Raw genomic sequence first — 20,826 nt, 5'->3', positions numbered from 1 at the left:
GTCAACCAATTAGAGGTGATTGCGATCGTGACATTGTAGCTGTCATTCTACCGCAATCGAGCTGCGGGATGAAAAGCAGCTAGCTGTCACTCTCCAAGTCTTGACGTAGTGATTTATTAATCTCTTACTATAGTGACAAAGTTGTAGGAAAGCTATCGGCTCTGGGATTCAGCTGCTCAGTTCCTTGTGGGCTTCTTTTAACTAGAATTTGCTTTCCGAATCGATGGTAGAGCCACAAGTATATAACGGTTTGTTTCATTACAATATATCATATAAATAAAAGAAAAACCGACCATAGTATAAGGATCAATACTTTTTAATTTTCATGGCAGCCATTTTGAAATTTTTATTATTTGTTGTTATAACGTCCATAGAAATGTACTTTCAGTGAAAATTTCAACTCTATCTATTACCATTCACGAGACAAATACAGCACGCTGACAACAGACGGAAAAACAGCGGAGGCTTTGTAATAGGGTTCGGTTGGCATCCTCCGAGTACGGAACCCAAAAAACTTAAAAGGGTTCGATGTGATATGAAATAGCGTTACGACTTACGATCTGATTTTTATCAGTTCGATACTCTCCTACTGTAGCACCCACCGCGGCCGGGTGCGATCATTGACGAGCAATTATTATCAATCAATCAATTCACTAGTTTAGAATCATCTTAAAAATGCAACGCTCTCTGGCCGCGGATACACTAGAAGTAGCTTACATTGAGTAACTTGCGCGTTACAATAGGTTATGTAAACTACGTGAGTAAAACTTACTCTAATCGCGGTCTAACGTATTATAAAGATCACAAAGCTTAGCCTACTTATTATACTTAGTAGGTGTAGGCCGGGGCGATAATCTTGGACCCTAGCAGTTCATAATTCATTAAACTGTTACTGATAAACGAATACAACTCGGTTATTGGTTGAAGATGCAAAATATTTACTATTCGTGGATAACCTCGACGTTTGAGTTATCTCCGACTGCAAAAAATGGGGCGGAAGAAAAGTATGCTAATTTAAATCGCAAGGACAACCCAGACCTTTTCAAAGATTAAAATATCTAAACACTTAGTTTTCATAAAAGGAGTTTACTAACGTACGTACCTACCTACGGCTCAAACCGCTGGCCTTAGAAATTTGAGATTTTGCTGTAGGTTTGTCGACTCCGCCTTTTTAATGAAGACAGTCGTTCGTCGAAGAAGGCAGTACGTAAAGTATTTGGGGACATGGGAAATTTTTAAAACGGAAAATTCCTAAATCAAATTGTTATTAGGCTTGCTGTCTATAAAAGTTGGCTGGGATTTCTGGTTCGACATCCGTGACAGGCCTATAAGGCGGAACACGATCAATGCTGCTAAATTGTCTTATTATTGTTGAAGTGCAAACGTTTCTACCGGTCTATCAACTATTGTGATTTGTGACGCTTAGACAAATGCCCCCTGATGATCTTTATTAAAGCCTACCTGTTAAAATTTATGTTAATTTATATTAACGGCAAGGACTTTTGGTGAAAGGCGTTTATTATTGTATCATGTAATATGCTTTACATTAGCCTCGTCTGCAACTTAGGAATAAGTATAAAAAAAATATAATAATTCATTTTTCATCAACTTCTAATTGCAGTATCAATAATTTGAAACTGGAAAGATTTTAACCTTTCTAACCTTTTGCGTGTTTCTTATAAAATCGTGTTTTTGATAGGTACTACTTATAATTTTTTTAGGGTTTCGTACCTATAAAAAAACGGAACCCTTATAAGATCACTTTGTTGTCTGTCTGTCTGTCCGTTCGTTCGTCCGTCTGTCTGTCTATCCGTCCGTCCGTCCGTCGTGTCTGTCAAGAAAACTTCAAGGGTACCTACTTCCCGTGGACCTAGAATCATGAAATATGACAGGTAGGTAGGTATGACAGGTCTTATAGCACAAGTAAAAAAAAAAAATTCGAAAACCGTGATTTTGTGTTTACATCATTTAAAAAAAAGTGTTTCAATTTTCAAAGTAAGATAACTATACCAACTGGGGTATCATATGAAAAGGCTTTACCTGTATATTCTAAAACAGATTTTTATTTGTTTTTATGCATAATGGTTTTTGATTTTTCGTGCAAAATGACGGAAAAACTACCCGAGTATAGGTACCGGAACTCTCAGTGCGCGAGTCTGACTCGCTCTTGGTCGGGGTTTTTTTTCTAAAATCTAGAAATTTTCGTATTAAGTTTTCCGTACAAAACTGTTTTCATTTTCGTGTTATAACTTATCTATGTATAAGGTATTTCAATTATTATGTAGGTCTGTTAGTTGTGACCAAATTACTTTTTGTGGTTAAACTTTGCCATTGTGGGCTAAGAACATTCAACTAATGTAAAAAATTTGCTCCCATGAACCAAGCAGTTCATTTTATCGACAGGTATTTTTTTTTACATAATTTTTGTCAGTTCTAGTACGAATTTAAAGACAAAAACAAAACTTATTTCGCACTTGGGTTACATTAGATTAGATTAACGCTGTAATTCCAATGTCATAGAGTATCAGAACCCTGACGACAAAGATTTGGACTTTGGAAGCACGTCGCTCGTTAGAAAACTCTTATGTTTTCAGATCGTGTTTGTGTTGACCTTTGCCAACTCCCTTGAGCTCGCGATCTACATAATAATGACTGTTGCCAAGTCGCCCTTGTGTGGATGATCTTATCATACCGGCTTTACTGCGTGATAATACAAATCCATTTAAAACTTGAATTTGAAAATAGATACCATCTTCATAACCAGCATCAGCACTCCAAAAAATCATTTCGACTGTTATCTACTTATCTATTTTCGGTCACCGTAAAATGTACTAGAAAATCTACTATCGAATTTCATTGTGTTGTTTCATATTTCATAATCAACATATTGAAATTGCTGAAATGTATTTAAATTATTTACTTTATAAATCCTATTCTGAATTTATTATTTAAGTTAGTATGTTATTAGTTAATGTTTAATTTTTTTTCTTGGGGAGGAGGAAAATCCTCATGGATGCCTCAGTGTTTCGGGCCCGACTCGATTGAGGATGCTGCGGGCTGCGGACGAAAAACCTCCTCCCATTCTACGTTCCATCTTTCTACAATTAAATTGCCGATTTAAATGTTTAATTTAAACCTTATCAAATAGACGTAACCGTTTCTTTAGAACGTAGGTACTTAGGTACGTATGCCATAATTTAGTGCAACGTGCTTATTAACACAGAACCTTGTGTTGCACCTAACTAAACACCGCGCCGCGCCGCAAGGCCAAACATACAATTTGCGAGACTGTATCGCTTGCCACAAATATTTTTTGTGTTCCAAGACATTAAGTAGGTACCTAGTAGTTTTTGCTTTTTTAATGGTAAGAAGTGTAAATTAAAAATTTATAACGTTGCCCGACAAATGAAAGTAACTAGAAAAGAGCTGATTACTTTCAAACGGCTGAACCAATTTTCTTCGATTATAACTAAGAACGCTCTCGTTAAAGCCACTTTTCAAACAAAAAAAAACTAAATTAAAATCGGTTCATTAGTTTAGGAGCTACGATGCCACAGACAGATACACAGATACACACGTCAAACTTTTAACACCCCCCTTTTTGGGTCGGGGTTTAAAAACAGCAACAAAGCTATGTTTGCACCCGCCACTGTAAGCGACTATGGACGCGGGTGCAAATCTAGCTTTGTCGCTGACCGTTCCTATAGTTGTACATACTAATAAGTGCGACCAAGGGGACAGGCGGGGGACAGCTTGAGCAGTTAACTTGGAACAATGTAGGTACCTACATCTGCTCGATCAGTCGTTGTCAACTGCTCAATCGGCCTCGTGTAGCCATTTATTACGAATCATTGAGCATGGAAACTAATTTAACTAGCGATCGCACGGGTGCAATGTAGGTACCTAGTAATAATAATTTGTTTTGCTTTGTATGTGTTTTTTCTGTATTAATTTTGTGGTGTACAATAAAAGTATCTTCATTCGTTCATTCATTCATACTAATATGGTGTCAGTATGACTCTTATCCTAATAATATTATAAAATATGTGAAAGTGTGGATGTTTGTTACTCAATTATGCAGAAACTACTGGACAGATTTGGCTTGGAATGGAGACAGATTATACCCTGGATTAAACACATAGGCTACTTTTTATTCCGGAAAATCAAAGAGTTCCCGCGGGATTTTAAAAAACGTAAATCCACGCGGACGAAGTCGCGGGCATCAGCTAGTAATATTATAAATATGAAATTGTGGATGTTTGGATGTTGATACTCAATCACGCATCAACTACTAGACGGATTTGGCTGTTTGGAATAGAGATAGATTATACCCTGGATTGACACATAGACTACTTTTAATCCCGGAAAATGAAACAGTTTCCGCGGGATTTAGAAAAACTTAAATCCACGCGGACGAAGTCAGGGGCATGAGCTAGTCTATCTATAAAAACCACATTAAAATCCGTTGCGTAGTTTAAAAGAACTAAGCGTGCCTACAGAGGCACTGACTGGCGGCGGGATGCGATTTTGTTTTATGCTATGTAGAAATTTTTAGCGTTCCAACTCAGTTTGGGTGAAACATTTGTTGGCTCTTATTCATAACTAAAGCCTAATTTTCTTAATAACTTTCATTATTTCATTTCATTAAAACCAAAACGTTCCAAGGAATGTAATTAAGTACCTAAGTAGATAAACTTTATACAAATTGCTGCCATTTACTAGTTGATGTACTTACGCTTTAACAACACCCAATTAATTATGTAGTTCAACTTTGCACTTTCATTTATTGAATGGTAAATTAATTACTCAATCAAGTACGAATGTGTCATACAGATATTCTCAATGTAGTACCATCACACCTATATTATAAAGGCGAAAGTTTGTATGTGTGTGTGTGTGTGTGTGTGTGTTTGTTACTCCTTCACGCAAAAACTACTGGACGGATTGGGCTGAAATTTAAAATGGAAATAGATTATACCCTGGATTAGCACATAGGCTACTTTTTATCCCGGAAAATCAAAGAGTTCCCACGGGAATTTTAAAAAACCTACATCCACGCGAACGAAGTCGCGGGCATCAGCTAGTTATATATATTATCTATTAAGATGCCGTAACGAAACAAAAATGTGAGAATGATAAATTAAATTCACTACAGTGTATGGAGAAAAAGATGACAACAGGGACGGATTTCCCTATAGGCCGAGTAGGCCCGGCCTAGGGCGGCTTTGGTGAGATTGTTTTTTAGTAGTCACGTGGTCTGTGAGCCCCACAGGTGGGACCCACACGTCGACGTTAAAAAAATCAAAAATGCGCCCAAATTGTGAATACCAATTCATTATACTCACTCACAAAAAAAAAATGGTAAGCATCTAAAGACATTGATTAATGATTGGGATAATTTTATGATTTACAGACACTCATTGTTTCATACTTCATTATACTCTGTTTCATACTTTATTAACTAGCGATTCGCCCCAGCATTTTGGCCCCGCGATGAGAGCAAAATTCAAATTAAAATAGCGTTTAAAAAACCTATGTTAGTTAAATGAAAGACTATTTCATGAAGTTTTTAAAAGTTGCCTTTATCCACGTAGTAACGTATGCATGCAAAACTAAATTACCGTTTCTGATAAAAACTAAAAAAAATGATGAAAGTATTTTGGAGTCCATTTTGGATTTTTTTCTTTAAAAAATTTTTGGTACCAATCAAATCGTGGTGGGCGAGTTTAGATTAAAAACCCAAAAAACATATTATAACAACATATAATATAATAATAATATAATTAGAAATATCAAAATTGTATTATTTTATATAAATTCGATATTTTTCATAGGGGTCCTTAAATATAATTTCTCACGTTCTCATTATTATCAATTATTTTATGCTTTATCTGCATGACTGTGAGAAATTTTTATCGTGTTGAAAGTTGAAGCAAATGAACTGAAAAATATGATAACTTTATACATGCTTATAGTTTAACTATGTAAAACTAACGGATCGACAGACGGGCACACTTTCGCATCTAGTTATGGGAGACGTCTGCCTTCCTCAGCGTTGGAAAAATACCAGTTTCTTTTAAACAAAACATTTTTGTTTATAAAATAGGATTAAAAACATGTTTAAAACTGTTTTTTATTTTATAATATTTTTGTTACCCTGCTCTTTCTACATCAATACATGAATCTTTTTAGGGTAGTACTGTAACCGAAGGGTGCCAACGGGGCCCTTTTACTAAGCCTCCGATGTCCGTCCGTCCGTCCGTCTGCAGCGGGCTGTATCTCACGAATCTTAGGAAGAGAGATTGTATTTCTATCGCCGCTATAATTAACAAATAACAAGTGTAAATTAAAAATTTATAACACCCCCGACAAGTGAAGGTTACAGTAACTACACTAAAGCTGATAACTTTCAAACGGCTGAACCGATTTTCTTGGATGATAGCTAAGAACACTCTCGATCAAGCCACCTTTCAAACAAAAAAAACTAAATTAAAATCGGTTCATTCGTTTAGGCGCTACGATGCCACAGATACACACGTCAAACTTATAACACCCCTCTTTTTGGGTCGGGGGTTAATAAAACGTTCAAAATGATAGCCATGTAAATTAAAAAGTACATAATCTTGTACGATAGTACGAAACCCTTTGTGTGCGAGTCCAACTCGCACTTGACCGGGGTTTTTATTTACTACTAGCTGATCCGCCCGGCTTTGCTGGGGTGCTAACCTGCGTTACTTTTGAATAAAGTAGCTTTCTAATAGTAAAAGAATTATTAAAACCGGTCCATTAGTTTCAGAGTTTATGAATTAAGTAGGTAGTTACCTACAAACAAATATTTCCTCTTCATAATAATATTACTATAAATAAGCCTATATCATCACGCTACTGAGTAATATGAATTAACAATACCTAACGTATAATTTATTCTAAGGACGTACCTACGTAGGTAGTTTCTAGGTTTTTTCCGATTTGTGTGAAGGATCGTATCGATTTTCTGCGAACACCAGTATCTAATTCACGTTCTAAATAAATGGAAAGCCAGTTTTAATGAATTAATCAAAATAAAAATCTGGAGAAGCGCGAATATACGCGATTTTTTTTCGCGAATAATTATGTTTTTTTTATACTCTTTATTTTAAAAAGTTTTTTTCCGTTTGGAATATGTCACTCCATAAGGCCACGTTATAAAACCACTTACTTGCGTAAGCTTGCAGATACACACGTCAAACTTATAACACCCCTCTTTTTGTGTCGGGGGTTAAAAATGGTCACGATCTTCAGCGATGAGGAGAGATGTGATTCAAGTGTTTGTTTGTTGCAGTTACCTCGTGTCGGGGGATGCAGACGGTAAGTGCTACATATGGGATTGGAAGACGACGAAACTTTACAAGAAATGGAAGGCGCACGACGGCGTGTGCATCACCTCCCTGTGGCACCCGCACGAGCCCAGCAGACTGCTGACCGCGGGCTGGGACGGCGTTATCAAGTACTGGGACTAAGTTAACTGATAGGCGTATTGGTCAGAGCGCATCTTTACCGAGATTCGGGATATCGAATCCTACACCCCTAGTACCGATTTTTACTCTGTATTTATTAACAACTTCAAAAAAATGAGGATTTGTATCCATTCGATCCGTACGTATGTATGTACGTCTGCGATTATCTCAAAAACCAATGAACCAATTTTGATAACTTATATTTGAGTATCTCATAATAAAGAGGTATTATGATGTGTATAACAGGAGTGAGAGCAGTAGACTTGGAGATATATTATGTACCTATGTAATGTACAGATGTACAGGAAATAAATGATACAAACAAGTAAATGATACCATATTTTTATTTATCCCTACCATATAACCACACCATAAAATAACAACTGAAATAAAATTTGCAACATTTTAACATATTTTTTTGTCATATTTTGCCTGCACATAGATTTAAGGCAGATTTACATAGAATCAGTAACTTTATCAGTAACTTTGGGTTTACTTGCCGTATATAATGGTATTTCTGATTGGCATTGTTTATATCAAATTGAATGCTATACAGTATACTGACTTAATTTTATTAGTTTAGTACCTACTTCATTAGCATTGACGTGTTTCAGTTAATTTTGAGAAGCTAGCCAAGGCTTGCAAATTATTTTTAATTTAAAATATCAATTAATGAGTTTGACAAGTTTTAATTGGTGACTGACAAAATGTAAATCTGGCTTTAGAGAAGCGTTATTCAATTTTATATGCAATTAATTATGCAGCAATCATGGTGTACTTGTATGGTTCTTCATACGCGATGTCGACCTTGTACTCCATACTGCATTCTCGGCAAGCGCCGTTCACCATAAACTGGTCGAACCTTATATTATTTTCATGGAATGATTCAATCAAGGCAGTGACCAGGCTGTCTATCATTTCTGGCGTGTGGTGAGGCCCCGGCGCGAACCTCAAGCGCTCCTCCCCCCGAGCTACCGTCGGGTAGTTGATAGCTTGCACGTAATGACCCCTCTTCATCAAGGATTCTGCCACCAGGGCAACCTTGTCTGCTCCAGTTATCGGTACGGGCACTATGTGACTCACAGATGGCATTTGAGGAAGGCCGGCGATGAGCAAAGATAGTTTTAAGTATCTCACAATTCCTTGGTGTTTTGCTCTCATACTTCTTCCTTCCTCGCTGGCCAAAAGGCGTATAGCTGCCAAGGAACCTGCTAAAGTTGGAGGAGGAAGCGCTGTCGTGAAAATAAACCCAGGAGCGAGCGACCGGATGGTGTCCACCAGCAGACTAGACCCAGCAATGTATCCACCCACATTCCCAAAGGCTTTACCCAAAGTTCCAGACACTATGTCTATGTGGTGCTCCAAACCTCTCTCCTCTGCAATGCCAGCTCCATGTTTTCCATACAGCCCCACAGCATGCACCTCATCCACGAAGGTCAACGCCCCATACTCGTGAGCAATATTACACATTTCTTCTAAAGGACAAATAGCTCCACTCATCGAGTGAACAGTCTCAAAAACGACTAGCTTCGGTACACCGGCCGGCGACGCCGATAATAATTCTCTAAGGTGGTTGGGGTCATTGTGCCTAAAAATATGCTTGGGTGCCCGGCTGTTCCTGATCCCCTGTATCATGGAAGCGTGGTTGCCCGCGTCCGAGTATACAATACAACCTGGCATGATTTTAGCTAGAGTCGATAAAGTCGCATCATTTGCAACAAAGCAGGAACTGAAGATGAGGGCGGCGGGCTTCTTGTGGAGTTTGGCGATTTCGGCTTCGAGTTTTTCGGTCATCTGGGAGTTGCCCGCGATGTTGCGCGTGCCGCCCGCGCCCGTGCCGTAGGCGCGGATGGCGGAGACGGCCGCGTCCTGCACGGCGCGGTGGCGCGACGCTCCCAGGTAGTCGTTGGCGCACCACACCGTCACGCGCCGGTGCTCGGGCCCCTCCAGCGCCTGCGGATACATACCCTCCGCCGCGAGACGAGACACCTTCCTGAACACTCGGTACGAGTAATCCTTCTTCTTGGCGTTGATTTGTTCACTGAAGAACTTGTCGTACTGGTACGTGGGCACGCTCTCCTTGATGTCCTCGGTCATCTCTCTCGGAGCCTCGGAAACGATCGAGTTGTCCTGAATGAAGGGGCACTTGGTTTCGTCGACCCCGAGGGAGCGGAAGCCCCGCGAGAGGATCGGGCACAGGTTTCCATATTGTTTGAGCAGCACGCTGCCGTAATTCCTCACGAATCCTTGATTCATTGATCCTAGGAAAGGGCAAGGCATTTTATGTAATCGATGGCACTCACTCACTTACGACACAAGTATATAGAACAGTGTTTATACGATTTTTGGATGCTGCGCACGTACAACGTTGGCTCCCACTGTAGCCGAACGTCTCGCCGATGTTACGTTAGCGACTGGTGGTTCGAAACACAACAGCCTTCATTTATAAAGTACGTGTCGTCATATCGATTATGTTTGGATAAATGGTTTTCCTATACTTTCGACTCCAGTCTCCACGTAAAATTTTTATTTTGAATCCGAAATGTCAAAACATTGTGTCATCTTGCCAAATTGGTTAATGTTGCCTGACGATAACCAAGACAAGTTGCGCTGTCAATGTCACAACTGTGTTGCAAGTTGAATTTTTAAACTTTGGTGCACTAAAGCTCTTGTGCACTGCATCCGGTTATAATACGACTATTAAAAAAAATTAAATAGATGTTCCATTTTAGCCAATATTCAGATATTAAAGTTAAATTGTGGTTATTGGGTTATTGTCATTGTCAACTTGACATATTTAACCACAGCACCATGACAGCACCACATACAATAATTTCACAAAAAAAGTACCAAGGTAAATAAAAAACGAAGAGAAGATTAATATTCAATTTAAAATAATTTATTCAAAGGAATATTATGAGATAAAGTTGTAAGTTTGATATTGTAACGATGTTTTCGTTGAACAATCATTTAGAACTGCGAAGAGTTACTATTTCCAGTCTGTTAACATGCATTTACCTGCCGAGCATTGTGACTGTGATATCTTACAAGGGTCTCCTGTACTCTGTTGGGAATGCCTCCTCAATTTATATCCTGGTTCTTATATTTCTGGCAGAGTTGATGAAATCATTTTACCTGAACTCTAGTAATGAATTTCAAGTTAAGAAGAAGAATAAAAACCGTGCTAGCGAGGTTATTAAATCTGTAGTGTTTTTCTTTGGAGTTGTGTTTTGTTTTTTCGTGGCTATAATCTTGTTTGGCGCTCCGGTGTTAGAGAATCATGATGGGACGTTAATGTTGTCTTGTCTACTTACTTTGTTAACTATATTTCCGTTAATCGCTCATGCGGGTGTCGAATCAGCGATGCAACTTTTGTTTGGTGTTAAAAACTTCTCTCGAGACACGATAATTGCTATGTTGGTAAATAACGCTTTGATGACAATCTGCGGAGCTTGGCTTGGCGCTGTTGTGATTCCTTTAGACTGGAACACCCCGTGGCAGCAATGGCCAATACCATGTTATTTAGGAGCTATTGGTGGTTACTTGTTATCAAATGTGTTAACTGTGACCAAAGTCACTCTAATGTCAGCATCTAATAAGTATCCAGCGCTCAACTTTTTTGTTAATGTTATAAATAGATTGCATATTTCTAAATAATGTTTCAGTTTTATAGCATTCAAGTTCTTATAGTATTTATTGTTGAAATAATTGGGAAATAAATGAGATGTTTTTAAATATGCATAGTTTTTATTCATCTTTATTATTCTTTTGACCTATGTATTTGAATTTTGATCTTAATATCTTCTTAATATATTATTATTAATAATCATCCCAACTTAAATCAAAATACCTGTTCCCTCCCCAGCCGTGCTCTGAGGGACCGCAGGTCGTAACAAAAAAAACCACGGTTTGTTCTAAAAAGGCCGGGCCGGTTTATTGAACCCAAGGACGAACACACGTTGATAAATACTTTACATGAGTATATATTTCTTACATAGTCGACCAAGACCGCGACATATTGGTCATACAGCGCCATCTGTTATCTGGCTTGGTAAACAGTATAATTGGTCTTGAACATACCGCCCGCCAAGGACATTAAGTGAGAAATGTCCTTAATTAAATGTGTTAATATTATGTACTCGTAAATATGACTATGTTCTTGGTGGGTGGTCTTACATGGTTTGAAACTTGTGCTAAATGAACTATAAATGAACTAGGTTGAACTTTGAAATTACATAATGTTAAATGCACTGGTCTTGAATTTTTGAACTAAATTAAACAATTATAAATGAACTAAATTGCGCTTTTAAACCATGCAATGGTTTGCTCTTACTAAATTTACAAATTTGATCTTATGAACTATAGATATTATCAAACTTGAGCTATACATAAACTTAAACTATAACAATTTCTTATTATCTAACTAACCTATACATACAGTGTTGATCTAGTAACAGTTTGACCTCAACGATGACTAATCGCATTTGAATGAATTGCCACCTTTTCAGTATACTTACATTGGACTCAAAATAGTTAAGTATTATTAACCTTTGGTACAGCTATCAGTGGCCCTACGGATCTTACAAATACCGGTGTAAACGGCAGAGAGTCACTGAGATCTGAACTGTCTCCAGATATGGGCTGTTTTAATGTATATTTTAAATTGTAAGCAACTTTTGTCCTCCTAAGTACTTGAAATATTGTTCTTAAATTCTTCGGTTCGTACTTTCTTCTTCAGTAAATATTTTAAAACTAAATGAGAGTTTGATCTCCTTCCGAATGAACTTTTAACTCTGTTGGCAACTGGATACCTAATGTGGATTTTGTGATCTGCACTGTGTATACTTATTTAAATGATTCACCGAACTTGTGAAATTTAATACTAGCTTCCGTCGTGCTTCACCATCGTGAGACTTGTACTGTAGTAAGTTGTTCTACTTCTTCAAGGTAAGTATTCTTTTATTTTCTTTAAAATTATGCTAAAATTGTCTTTTGCTATTTTGCTACACCGAATATGCTTTTTTTTTTCTTTTGAATAAATATTTTTTGCTTTTATACTTAGTGCTATCCACTCTAATGGCCTATATGATGTATACTAACTGATAATATTGATCTTTTTGTTTCAGGTCCAGACGTCGGCTTCAGTATTCACCGAGCATCTAGATTGATCTTCGCTTCGGATAAAGGTAAGTCCTAAATCCTATGGTACTCTTTTTCCATTTTTATTTTGCTCTTGATCTTTGTTTTGTCCTTAATACTTTTTGTCTTCTAATTTTTGTTGTTCTTTTGCTCTAGTCGTCCTTTTTGTTCTAGTTGTCCTTTTTGTTCTAGTTGTCCTGTTTGTTCTAATATTCATTTTTGTTCTTTATATCCTTTTTGATCTTGAGACTAATTTTGCTCTGTTTGTTCTTTTCCATTGTGTTCTGTTTGTGCTTACCCTTGCTTAAGGTGTCTTGCTGTTGCTTGTCGTTTTCTTGTGTGTGGTTTTGTAAGTTCTCTTGATCTTCTTTCTTATATATGCTTGTTAATATATCTACTTTATTGTTATTCCATTTTTCAGCTTGCTCTTTTAAGGTTGTCTTATCGTTTCTTACGACTGCATGATGTGGTAAGTACACAGTTTCATTATTTTCTCTGTCGTTTATGTTTACAGATTTTATGTGTCCTAATTGTAAATTTCTGTTGAGTACTTTTGCATGTTCTGTTTGTTTCAGATCTAAATTCTTCGATAGCCTTTTGTGTGATGGTTGGATTTTGGTTACGTTCAGGTGTCGTGTCTGATTGCGACCTTCATCTTTCCTATTTGGTGTACTTGATTTGAACTTTTGCTCTTTTTCTATCTGTTTTGAATTTTCAGTTTCAGTGACCTGAGCATGCATAACCGATATTTTCGGAGTGTCCTCGTTGTTCTTGTTAAAACGTTCGTTAACTGTGCCAGCCAGAAATCAACCCTAATGTTGTTCTTTGTGCTATAAGTTTCCCATTACGGCTCTTCTTTATGCCTTCTTGTACTATTTGGCTATAAATATCAGCACCCAACAGCAAATCGATTGCCTTGGAAGTGTTGAAATGGGGATCTGCTAGTTGTAAGTTCTTAAATTCTGTCCAGTCCATGTTATACACTTGACGTTCCGGTAAAAACGTAGTTATGTTCTTCAGCACGTAAGCTGTGACCTGTATGTTGTTGTCCTGGTTTGTCCTTGATCTTAATTTGATGGTAACTACATATTTTGATCTTATGGCTTTGTTTCCTCCTAGTCCAGTAATCATTCCGCTTACAGGAGTCTTCTTAAGACGCAACAGCTGGACTGCAGCCTCAGTTATAAAACTGGCCTGCGATCCTTGATCTAACAAAACTCTGAGGATATGATCCTTACCAGCTTCAGACTCGGTGTTTACTAATGCCGTAGGAAGTAAAACCTGGCCGCAACTGGAAATCCTTTGAGTTGAAAGACATGAAACTATTGGTGGAGTATTAGTTAAAGTGCTAGTACTCTCAACAGGTTTTTCTGCCGTTGAACTGGAAGCTGTGCTCTCGATCTCTTGATGCAAAAGGGAATGGTGACGCAATTTACAAATCCTGCAGGATCCAGGATTTTTGCACTGAGAAGATATGTGATTGCTGCCTAAACAGTTCACGCAAATTGAATTCTTGGCCACAAAGTCACGCCTTGTTGCGATATCTTCACCAGCAAACCTTTTACAAAAACACAATTCGTGTTGCTCTGAACAATACTCACAGCGCATAACTGAGGTATTTGTAGCTATAAAAGACTTTGGTTTTGAACTAGAACCACTGTTGTACTGTATTGAAGGTTTTCTAGAATCTACAAATTCTAAAGCGCGAAAACGGTTTTCCATAAAAGTTTTAAATTGTTCTAAGGTTGGCAATTGATTCGAATCGACTGAACTAGAAATATGTAGCTCCCACTGTTTCCGTGTTTCGGAATCAAGTTTGAAAGTAACAATATGAATTATGATAATATCCCATGTGCTAACATCAATGTCTATATTTTTTAAAGCATTTAAGCAGTCTATGGTGGTGTCTATAAGGTCTTTTAAACCAGATGCTGACTCAGTGTTCATCTGTTTAATGCTAAACAAGCGTTTGAAGATGCATTTCGCTAAGTATTTTCTATTGTTGTACCTTTGTTCGAATAGAGACCAGCATCGACTGTAATTTGCACTAGTAATTGGTGTATGCCTTATTAATTGCTCTGCCTCACCCGTTATGTGAGCTTTCAAATAATTTAACTTTTGTACATTGTCTAACTCATTATTATTGTGAACAAGAGAAACGAACAAATCACGAAATGTTGTCCATTCTGAATAATTACCCGAAAATGTCGGAATAGTAATTTTTGGAAGCTTTACTAACGGGCTGACCTTATCACTATTTGTACTAAGACATGACTGACTTTCTGTTGACCTAAGTTGATTTAAAGTTCTTATTAACAGAGATTTATAATTGAAATAGTGATCTTTAGTAATCTCATAAATTTCTTTTACAACATACTGTGTACTTGCTAAAATATCTGGTTGTGAAATTTCAAACAATTTAGCATGATTTGCTCTAAAGGATAACCAATCTGTTTCTAAACTTTCCGATCTAATTTCTACGTACTCTTTGCTTATTCTTTCTTTTGCACTTTTCTTAAAATTGGATAAATCCTTTTTAATTGAATTGTGTATATCTAACTGCACATTTATTAGTCCTTCCATTTTGTACTCAAATTAAATTAATTATTGATCTACTTAGCTAAAACTTCACCTCTTTACTGACCTATTAAATAATCATTGTCCTCATTTGAACTCAAACTAAAAGTGTTCTAAATAATTCATTTGTACTAATTTAAGTTAAGCTACTTGGAAAATAACCAAGTGAAAGCAAAGTTCTCGATTAAATTAACAAGTGTTCTATCAATCAAAATAATTCTATGTTCTATACCATCATGTAAATCACGAGTGTTTGATTGATCTAAAATTTCTATGTCCTAAATAATTTCAATGTTCTTTTATCTTGAAAAATTTACAAGTGTTTTACTGATCGAAAAAATTCTATGTCCTAAGATATTTCTTGAAAATTTTACAAGTGTTTGAAACTTAAACAGTTCTAGGGGAAATCGGGCATAGGTTCCCCGTTCCCTCGTTTTTAGTGAAATTATTCTAAGTCCTAACTAGCATGCAATTTACTCTAAGTTAAAGGTTAAGAGTTTACTAATATTTCTACAAGTTTCAAATTCTATGTTCTTATTAGCTTGAATTTTCTAAGTTATTGAAACCAATGAAATAAAGTTCAATTTTGCTTGAAATATGAATCACTGACTTAAAGTTTAATTTTGCTTGAAAGTTAATTTGAAGGTTTGTACTCACGGTTTGACACTTCACTTGAACTATTGCACTCACACGTCACGATGACAGCTGTCAGCTTGACTTTGGCACCTGTCAGACTTGACTTTGACACCTGTCAGCTTGACTTTGACACCTGTCAAACTGGTCCTTGGTAGTCCATCCTTGGCGTACTAGGGTTGTCCTGCTCTGCACCGCTCGTCTCGCTCGCTCTCGCTGGTCCGCGCTGCTGGCGCCCTCTGCCGGCGCCTGCCGGAACCACGTACTCTGGTGTCTGCAGCGATCCACTGCGAGTACGTTGAGTGGTCCACCAGTGGACCACTTGTTCTTCAAAAATATCCGGTTCTGGAGGAACAAAATGTTCCCTCCCCAGCCGTGCTCTGAGGGACCGCAGGTCGTAACAAAAAAAAACCACGGTTTGTTCTAAAAAGGCCGGGCCGGTTTATTGAACCCAAGGACGAACACACGTTGATAAATACTTTACATGAGTATATATTTCTTACATAGTCGACCAAGACCGCGACATATTGGTCATACAGCGCCATCTGTTATCTGGCTTGGTAAACAGTATAATTGGTCTTGAACAATACCGAAAGAAAGGCTTGATTCAACATCATCAAAGTGAAGGTGAGATATTTTAAAAAATATGGATACATGAGGTATATTTTGTTTTTAAAACATTAAAAACTAATTTCCCTAATGAATGTTCATATTATTATTATTATTGATAATAATGATAAGTATGTGAGTATTGTACTTAATTAACTTGGCGTACATTGCAACGGATGTATAAATGAGATTTCGATGTATTGATTCAAGATACTAATAAATGTTACAAGGGTTTCGCGCATTGGTTTATCAGTAAATACATAGCTGCAGTTAGTGCAGATCATAGAGGCACAAAAGCACTGCTTACCCTAGTTGCAATAACTCGGCACTTGGCAGTGAACTATCACTGGGTTGCATTAGCGTGATTAATGGCAGCCTTTACACTTCTATAAGGGCAGTATATAGAGATGTCCCGGAGAACCCAGTTCTATAACTCTAGGTAGGTATCCACTATCTACGCTAATTTTCATTATGACCTGCTAGTAATTAGGTTTTGATCTAAATGCCTACCCTGGCTTAGAACCCTGTGCATCCCATTGGCTCCAGTACTACCATAACATTAAATAAATTTTCCAAGGACTGATCGCAGATGGAAGAGATATGGAAAAAAAAAAAATTGGTTGTCTGTAAAGTCGGTTTACTAACGATAGTTGAACGTGACAACAAAGGCCGATTGTGTTTCTTTGTCGCTCGTTCCGCGCTCTCGCTTGCACTTCAAGCCTTACATGGAACGCCTCAGAGCGAGGTAACGCCGCACGAGTCAAATTTTTCGTGCGTGCAGCCGGCTCTATCGTATTATAAGACGTTGTCACGTCAAAAATCCTTATTTATAAGCTAAATAGCTTCATGCTAGAATGTGTGGTAACTCAGAGGTGTTCTGTACGCGGCCCATGCGACCTTGTTACCGCGAAAGAGTTGATAATGAAGATTGAAATCATGATATGATGAAAACCCCAAGTGCTGGTCAAATCGCACCGCTATCGAGTTTCTCCGAGAAGGTTTATGCTATTTATTTATCTTTTAAGAAAACCATTCCAACCACTAGAACATAACACCTACTGTATTCATAACTTGAGGTGTAAATAAAAATACAGCATTTTTAGTAAATTAATAACTTTATTTTGTGTTTTTGTTAAATATTTACATAGCTTATACAATTTCATTATAAAATATGAAACTTAACCAACTTTTACCGCATCACATTGTTCAAGTAACTTCTATATTAGCATTAAAATACTTACGCAATATCCTCTCTTCTACAACAAACTCAACAACAGAATTTAGAGCTATTATGAGTTTTGCAAACGTATATTTGCTAGCATCTACATATTTATCTTCATTTTTATGACAAGTTAATATTTTATATCAAGGCCCTCTTTAATTAGGCGAAGAACACGACAAATAAAGCTTAAGACTTAATTAATAGTCTTGAGTGTCCAACCTTCGAATATTTTTCAGTATTCAAAGGTGGGGCATTATAATATTGTTTGCTTGAATATGGGTAAAAGAGGGGTATAAAGATGATGGATGCTAGCGAAAATGTTATTCAAAACCCATAGCAGCTTTACAGACTTATGGACATTTATAAAGTAACAAGTTCACACCTAAAGCTTTGTGGATATAGTCTACTGGTGTGTACCGACAATGAAAACAAGACAAATAGACTAAGAGCCAGCTCATGCCAGACCTTCGTTATTTTATAAAAGCTGAAAGTTTCTCTGTGAGGGCGTCAGCCTGGAGGAGGCTGCCACGACACTAACTGAAAGAAATGATGGAAGTGTCTTTCAATGCATGACGTGATTTCTAATATTAAATTCATAAATACTATTACCAAAAAATATAAAAAAATTAGACTTTGGCGTAAGATTTTGTTCACCTATATTACCTGTTATCTCCCAAAGTCACCATGACCCAAACTTCATAGTTTCACTTTCAGCTTTTATAAAATACCGAAGGTCTGGCACACGCTGGCTCTCTCTCTAAAAGTTTTGTATTAAAAGTTGGCTGGTCATTTACGATTCAAAAATTTCGTGAATCTAAAGTAATTTTTGCTAAATTCTTTGATGCTTTTTTTTTCATTAATATTTTGCACAAAAATTTGAAAGGATAGTAAAAGTAAATTCCGTTATCTAGAAATATTTTTAATATGTACCTAGTACCTATAAAATGTTGAATGTTTTTTTCAATATTTCAGTTTAAATATAGGTACTTAAGTACACACTTTTTAAATGACTTTCTTTCTTTTTAACTTATTAACTCATCAATCAATTTTTTTTTGAAAGTTTCTTGTTTACATTGTGGTCCTAATTATTTGATTGTTTTTATTTTAGAAAGATATCTTAATAACGTTGGTATTCAAAATCTTAACAATTACATAACATAGTGTTTAACACTTAATACTCTCATTATGAACGTTTAACGCAAAGCTGTGAAAGTTTACAGGTTCGTTGAATATTTTATACTCCTAATCATACTTTCCGGTTAAAGACTATAGAGTGCTTTATACATTAATTTATCCTTGTCGCGCGGTTTACTGTAGAAAAGGATAGCACGAGTTTTATCTTGCAATATTAACTTTCAAATTGTGTATAACGAAATTCTTGTTAACATTTTGTGGCACATTTAATTTTTGTTATTAAGTGTATAAATGTTATTTACAATTATTTGAAAAAAATACCTGCGAAATTTCGAGAACCTACCTGAATCACTATGCACTGACTATTTTTATGCGGAATATGGTAAAGGAAGCTCTCTTTGTATGTCATGGAATTCCGCAAAGTACCATAGTATGCTTCTATCGAGTAAATTTCTACTCAGTGCATATATTCGTTTGAATACGCTTAAAGCACTTTAAAAATACTTGGCAGTGGTGTTTGGCATGCACCAAAAAATATAGCCAAACGTATTTTTAAGGTGCGTTCAGATCATATTGTACCTACTGTTGTACATTGATTCAATATAATATAGCATGTGTAACTTCCGAAAAATGTAATAAAATGCTATAGTCTGGACGCACCTTAATGTTAAAAATCTATATTCATAAGTTGTTACTTGAATACACAAAACATAGGCTATTACCTATTAAACTATTTGCCTATATTATAATACCTATCAAAGTATCACTAAAGCGCCAAAAATCTCTGTTCTAACATTGAACTATTTACACTGACTTTTTACAATAATAACATCCATTTGATTTTAAAAAAATATGCACCGATTTGAGAACCTTTTTTGAAAGTCGGAAAAAAATATGTAATAAAATACTAGCACCAGCTGATGACCAGTTAAAATACATAAGTAATTAGCAATTACTATTCAAATTTTCCTGAATAATATAAAATTATTTTATCGGGCAATATTATAATATTTTAATTTCTATAATATATTTATGTGAATTCCCACGCTAACATTATAGTTACGACATCTAATGTTCCTGATCGCTAGTGTAGCCACAGCCTTATGGCTCTTATTTTGCTTAAGCAAGCATTTTTTTATTTATTTTTTTTAAACTAAAGAAAAAAATTAATGTTTTGGATGTATTTTATAAAAAATAAGGTGACACAAGTAAAAAAAAAATAGAAACTTATAACTTGATTTTATATGTGCCACACTTTAGAAAAAGTTGTACAAACAGTTGCCAAAGTTGAAAAAGTTGTACATTTTATATTATGATGTCAGAGTAAAATGGCACTAAAGTTAATGGGTTTAAATAGTTTTTTCAGTAGTATTAATTTTGATTTTATAGTGTTTCCGCTTGGCGGGCTGTAGGCTGTAGCTTCAGAGACGAGCTTGACCCTTATAACAAGTACGTTTAGGTCCACTTTACTTAAACCTTTAGCACATTCGATATTAACGTTGTCGAAATGTGCGAACTCATAATGAATGTAAGTTTTCAAATTTCGTGATGGGAACTGTAAGTATACATATAGAGTACAACGATTATGCAGGTTTAGATTAAGCCAGTGATATGTTTACGGCTGGAAGTTGCAAACCATTGCCAGCGCTGGAATCAGTCACTGCCTTAATGTAAGCCTGCCTTAATTACTTATTTTACAAGCTAAGAACACAGATATTCACTCATCATTCACTTATAATATCAAAATGCACCACTAACATTAAAATTACAATTTATAACCAATAATGGTGCCCATTTCATTGTACACAATCTCTTAATACTAAATTGATAGATCTATTTGCTAGTCTATATTATCTAGATCTATTAGTGCTGTCTTTTTCACACTGTTCTCAAAAGCAAAGGATAGCAATACTTCCAGTTCTGCCAGTTTTGAGATTGTGTATAATAGAATTGACACTATTTAAAATATAATATGTGGTGTAATTTCTATACAGCCTTTCTACGTGAAAACTCGTT

General features: G+C 36.3%; 3 protein-coding genes across 6 annotated transcripts in view; 2 read left to right on the top strand and 1 right to left on the bottom strand.

The window, feature by feature from the left end:
- LOC123867652 (pre-mRNA-processing factor 17) overlaps window positions 1-20,826 on the top strand; it is a 54,986-nt gene that overhangs the window by 26,308 nt on the left and 7,852 nt on the right. The window contains exons 11-12 of one of the 3 annotated variants that reach the window (XR_006796472.1): window positions 7,322-7,599; window positions 15,820-15,827. Coding sequence is in view for 1 of the 3 variants with exons in the window: in XM_045909812.1 (XP_045765768.1) it covers window positions 7,322-7,499 (178 nt within the window). In the remaining 2 variants the exon portion in view is untranslated. Of the gene's footprint in view, window positions 1-7,321; window positions 7,830-15,819; window positions 15,828-20,826 lie in introns of those variants that run through there. The other 2 variants (XR_006796473.1, XM_045909812.1) reach the window with 2 other exon arrangements.
- On the bottom strand, window positions 7,823-10,065 carry LOC123867653 (5-aminolevulinate synthase, nonspecific, mitochondrial). 2 transcript variants are annotated; one of them, XM_045909815.1, is made up of 2 exons: window positions 9,837-10,065; window positions 7,823-9,757 (listed from the first exon to the last, which is right to left on the bottom strand). In XM_045909815.1, the coding sequence occupies exon 2, from the start codon at window positions 9,750-9,752 to the stop codon at window positions 8,253-8,255; it is 1,500 nt and encodes a 499-aa protein (XP_045765771.1). In that variant the 5' UTR covers window positions 9,753-9,757; window positions 9,837-10,065; the 3' UTR covers window positions 7,823-8,252. The 2 variants fall into 2 exon arrangements, with proteins under 2 accessions (XP_045765771.1, XP_045765770.1); XM_045909814.1 differs by having other exon boundaries at window positions 7,823-10,065.
- On the top strand, window positions 10,336-11,233 carry LOC123867656 (glycosylphosphatidylinositol anchor biosynthesis protein 11). Its single transcript, XM_045909820.1, has one exon. The coding sequence runs from the start codon at window positions 10,446-10,448 to the stop codon at window positions 11,151-11,153; it is 708 nt and encodes a 235-aa protein (XP_045765776.1). The 5' UTR covers window positions 10,336-10,445; the 3' UTR covers window positions 11,154-11,233.

Source organism: Maniola jurtina, chromosome 8 (assembly GCF_905333055.1).
Source record: "Maniola jurtina chromosome 8, ilManJurt1.1, whole genome shotgun sequence".
Lineage (NCBI taxonomy): Eukaryota > Metazoa > Arthropoda > Insecta > Lepidoptera > Nymphalidae > Maniola > Maniola jurtina.
The sequence above is the reverse complement of the archived record's forward strand: the minus strand, read 5'-3'. Positions and strand labels throughout refer to the sequence as shown.

Bases quoted from the DNA above. Each gene is read 5' to 3' on its own strand.
- LOC123867656 (XM_045909820.1), top strand. From the start codon at position 10,446: ATGTTTTCGTTGAACAATCATTTAGAACTGCGAAGAGTTACTATTTCC.
- LOC123867653 (XM_045909814.1), bottom strand. From the start codon at position 9,776: ATGCCTTGCCCTTTCCTAGGATCAATGAATCAAGGATTCGTGAGGAAT.